This window comes from Rhineura floridana, chromosome 18, assembly GCF_030035675.1.
Source record: "Rhineura floridana isolate rRhiFlo1 chromosome 18, rRhiFlo1.hap2, whole genome shotgun sequence".
In the NCBI taxonomy this organism is placed as follows: Eukaryota; Metazoa; Chordata; class Lepidosauria; order Squamata; family Rhineuridae; genus Rhineura; species Rhineura floridana.
The window spans coordinates 24,711,787-24,716,857 of NC_084497.1; the positions used below are offsets into that span (position 1 = coordinate 24,711,787).

At 45.0% G+C, this 5,071-nt stretch overlaps 1 protein-coding gene across 1 annotated transcript in view; it reads right to left on the minus strand.

The window, feature by feature from the left end:
- The window catches only part of SSU72 (SSU72 homolog, RNA polymerase II CTD phosphatase), a 53,600-nt gene extending 50,662 nt beyond the window's left edge, over positions 1–2,938 (minus strand). The window contains exon 1 of the mRNA XM_061600644.1: positions 2,631–2,938. Within this exon, the coding sequence (XP_061456628.1) occupies positions 2,631–2,710 (80 nt within the window). The 5' untranslated portion in view covers positions 2,711–2,938. The remainder of the gene's footprint in view (positions 1–2,630) is intronic.
- Between the last annotated feature and the right edge of the window lie 2,133 nt (positions 2,939–5,071).

The window sequence follows — 5,071 nt, forward strand, 5'->3', positions numbered from 1 at the left end:
GTGCTTCATAAACACAGGGCAATTATCCCATGAACACATCTTGCCTAAAGCCCCCAGGTAGCTTGTTGTTGCTGGGCATCCTCCCCAGGTGCTTGTGTGTACACATGTCTGTCTAGAACTGCTTGGAGCGTAGTGCGACTGAACGCTGATTCTGTGGACCTACCTGTTTGTCTGCCAACTGTTAATATTGTAGGTTTGGAGAAAAGAAGTGGGTAATGCAACTGCTACAGTAGAGTCACAGCTAAGATAGCATGCTGAGAACTGGGAGGTCCCTGGTTTGAATCCCCCCTCTACCCTGTCCCTTGCCTTAGGTAAGACACTCTCCCTCATCCGGCCAGGTTAATAAAAGGCTTATGGACCTGAAACTAAACACTGCATTGTCAGTGTCTCCTCACTCCTTATGCAGGAGAACACCAATTCAGAGTGCCAGCCATGCCCACCCCTTGGACATTCCATTCCGTCCCACTTCATCCATTTTCTACATGACACTCCACAAGGATGTTCATGCCACATTGGGCTGTCCGGGTGCCCCTTTCTCTATTTCTGCAAGGGTTCCCCCAAGCACAGATCACTCCCTCCCATTTCTCAGTGGCCCTGTTTTAGCTATACAGCTGCTGGCACTCCCTCCTACCCCCAAGTTCACTATCAAAGGGAAAGTTAAGGGGAAGCATCAGGAGAGCATGTCAGCCATGCCCAACAATAAGGTCCAACTTCCTTTATTTCAAGATTCACATGCTGACAGCCTCGGGGTGGGGAGAAGAGGAAAGAAAGAGAGAAAAAGGGAATCTGGCACACCCTTTAACAATGGTTTCAACACCATCTCTCCTCTTCCCTCCACCCTTAATTTATATGAAGCTTATCATGGGTTGTGAAGCTGCCCTTTTGCTTCGTAGTCTCTCAGTGCCATAACCACCTCCCAGCCCCCAAAAAGTAATTGGAGAGATTTGTTGATGAGCGGTATAAAAACCCTGTAATAAAAAAATACATTAAATCACACAGGTGAAAAAGACGAAATCCCGCCCCTCAATATTTTAACATTCTCGTGATGCAACTGCCTTTTTTGTTTAAACCCTCCCCTCAGAATAAACCTCAAATAAAATGGGGGAAGGAGTCATTTGTCATGACAATAAATGGGCATAATTTGGCCACCTGCTTTATGAGGTTCCCAGAGCCTCCCCTTCTAATACCGCCTGCTGAATTGTTGTATGTTTGCTGTTTTAATTTTGTTTGACTTAGGATGTGTTGCACATCACATCCTAGAGAACATTTTTATAAACAGAAGTGGCCAGCAAAGAAAGAGTTGCCTCCACCGTGGCCTGATCAAGCTCCAACTGCTCAGCCCCATTCCCTTGCCTCAGAGAACATCTGTGGTACTCTTGCCCAGGAGGAAGAGGTTCAAGGGCAACACCAGGGAAGATCAAAGATGAAGGCAGGAAATGCCACCTGAATAACTTTGGCACCACAAAACCCTCATGTGATTTCTGTTCCTGATACCAGACTTTAAAATGTTCTGAGACTTTTTTTGTTGTAAAATAGTCTGAGAGCCTCACAGGGATAACAACCATAATATAAGTATTCTTTACCCCGGCCTTTGTCACTTGAGATATATGTTTTTAGAATCCTCTCCAATTACTTTGACTGCAAAGCCTTTTAACGGATTTTAATGTGGTATATTTATATTGGTGCAACCCACCCTGGAACCTTATGGTGAAGGACAGGAAATACATCCAATAAATAATAATAGTAATAGTTTTAACCAATTTTAATATTGCAATTCTATATTGCTAACCCTCCCTGGGACCATATGGTGAACAGTAAATAGAAAGTCTAAAAAACAATCACTATGACCGATTCTCATATTGCTGTAACCCACCACTGGGAATGTACCGTGAATTTCAGGAAAGAAATTGAACAGTAATTGTTCTGATCTTAATACTGAAGGTGGCATGCCATTTTTACTCAGAGAAGACCCAATGAAATCAATGGTCACAGCTAACTTGTCTATTCATTTCAATGGGTCTGAAAAAATGGAAGTGAACTGACTTCAAGTCAATACCGACTTATGGCGACCCCATGAATAGGGTGTTTATGGTAAGCGGTATTCAGAGGAGATTCATCACTGCCTTCCTTTGAGGCTGAGAGGCAATGACTGGCCCATGGTCACCCAGTGAGCTTCATGGCTTTGTGGGGATTCGAACCCTGGTCTCCCAGGCCGTGGTCCACCACCTTAACCACTACACCGCACTGGAGCTGAATTTTAAGATTGTTCTACACTGAAGAACAGGCATATATATAATTTTTTCCTTTATTTTTTATATAGCAATTTCTAAAAAAAAAATAAAAACAACCTGTAATAAAAATGGGGGGTGGGGTGGGAGGAGAGTGGAGGCCGATGTGCGTCACGAAGCCACCGCCCCCTCCACACGCAAAAACTGTTCCACGTGATCCTCACCGGCTTCTAACAGCGCGGGAGGAGAAGGGGTTAACTGACGTCACTGCGAGGAAGAGGCCCCACCCCTTCCGAATGTGGCGTCGAAGCCCTTCCCCCCCCAACCCTTTCCTATGGAAGGCCCAGAGAGGGGAAGAAGAGGCAGCTGAGCGAGGCCTACCCAGGCCCAGAGTAGCTTTACCTGAGGATATTGTGGGCCTCCATACTGCGGTTTTGGTTGCTGGAGCAAACCACAGCCACCCGGAGCGGCGAGGAGGGCATGGCGGGGATGCCCGGCGGCGAGGAAGGGACGGGGATAGGCCTAGGGAGGGGAAGGGTCCAAGAGGAACAGACGGCGGGTGATGGCGGTGGCAGCGAAGGGCCCGCGGTGACGCTCCCGGACGGCGGCGCTTTCCCTCCTTCCTCTTCTCCTTCTCTCACACACAAAATGGCGTCCGCGTCGACCGGAACAGGCGGGGCTTGCCGACGTGTCCGGCTCTTTAACACGCCCCGCCTATTTTCGGCTCGACCTTTCCCAACCATAGAGAAGCGGAAGTTAAAGGCAGAGTGGCCAAGCTGTTACCGGTCCCTCCCTTTTCCTATCTATAGGAGCCTACAACTACTACTAAAGAGGAAGTTGGGGTTTATGAGTGACGGAAAGGAATACCGCTTCTCCTACAACGCCCACCCAACGAAGTAGTATTTGTATATCTCTGTGGAAACGGCTTCCGGCGAGCCCTACAGATGAATGAATGAATTTTTATTTTTACCCCGCCCTTTTTCCAAAAATGGAACTCAGAGCGGCTTACAAATAAAAACTACTCATAGATAAAAAACATATAAAAATATGTCAAGAAGACTAAAGTGATGACAACAGAAGATTTATATAACTTTAAAGTTGACCATGAGGACATGGAACTTGTTCAAGATTATCAATACCTCAGTACTGTCATTAACCAAAATGGAAACAATAGTTAAGAAACCAAAAGGAGGACAGGACTGGGAAGGGCAGGTATGAGGGAACTAGAAAAGGTCCTCAAATCCAAAGATGTATCACTGAACACCAAAGTCAGGATCATTCAGACCATGGTATTCCTGATCTCTATGTATGGATGTGAAAGTTGGACAGTGAAAAAAGCGGATAAGAGAAGAATCAACTCATTTGAAATGTGGTGCTGGAGGAGAACTTTGCGCATACCATGGACTGCAAAAAAGACAAATAACTGAGTGTTAGAATAAATTAAACCAAAACTACACTAGAAGCTAAAATGATGAAACTGAGGGTATCATACTTTGGACACATCATGAGAAGACATGATTCACTAGAAAATACCATAATGCTGGGGAAAACAGGAGTAGAAAAAGAGGAAGGCCAAACAAGAGATGAATTGATTCCATAAAAGAAGCCACAGCCCTGAACTTACAAGATCTGAACAGGGTGGTTCATGACAGATGCTCTTGGAGGTCGCTGATTCATGGGGTCGCCATAAGTCGAAGTCGACTTGGAGGCACATAACAACAACAACTGAGGTGGAGTGGGAGATGTTTCACATAGGCATATGTGAAGGGGGATGTGTTTAAGTGTCCTGCCTTCCTCGAAAGAATTTTGGGAAATGTAGTTTCGGAGGAGGCACTAAAAAAATTCCCATTGGAGAGGCCTTCACATTCTTTAGACTACATGTCCCAGATTTCTTTGCCGTCCTCAGGAAAGCTGGAAAATGTAGTCCTCAGGAGGGGGGAAAGCATCTCTGACAGACTCTCTGAAGAAATGACAGTTAAAAGTAAAATCAGGTTTAAGTCTGAGTTAGAGATGCGTGGCCCTCCCTAGACTGAAAAAAAGTACATCAGCTTATGTACCAGTTTAAACTATTAACACCTTTTCACAAGGGATGCTGGGAATTCTGGGCGCTATCTAGTGCTAGTCCTACTCAGAGTCATTGTTATGTGCCTTCAAGTCAATCACAACTTATGGCGACCCTATGAATCAGCGACCTCCAATAGCATCTGTTACAAATCATCCTGTTCAGATCTTGTAAATTCAACTCAGAGTAGACCCATTGAAATTACTATCCAATTTAGGGCCATTAATGTCAATGGTCTACTCTGAGTAGGACTAACATTGGATACAGCCCTCTGTTAAAAGCACAGTCCCCAAAGTTCCGTGGGGAAGAGGGACTTCTTAAAAGCTATGGTAGTCATGGCAACAGCAGCATCCCAAAGACTGAGATTCATAAGGCCTGGTGGTGTCATACAGCAGAGCCTGATGATGCCATAAGGCTGTGCCTGTGATGTCACAAAGCTTCCAGCTCTTGAAAGGCAAACAAGAGATAAGACAGACCCCAATAGTAAAAAGGTGGAAGATAGCTATATGTCCCAGAAAAATGGAGGAAAATCAAGACGACAAAATTAGGTTCTTCCCTATTTTTCCTTTCCAGATTTTCCTAGTGAAAAAAACTGAAAGGGAGGGGGAATTTAAAAAAACTCCTCATGCCAAACCTGTTCTTCAGTATATTGCGTGAAACTGTGAAACCTATCTTTTTACTGTCCTGAAAGCTCCTTCAGAACAAAACACAAACATAATGATCCTAAAATGAAGGTCACACCTGTAAACAGAGAGACACGCTGTTGAACTGAACACCCTTT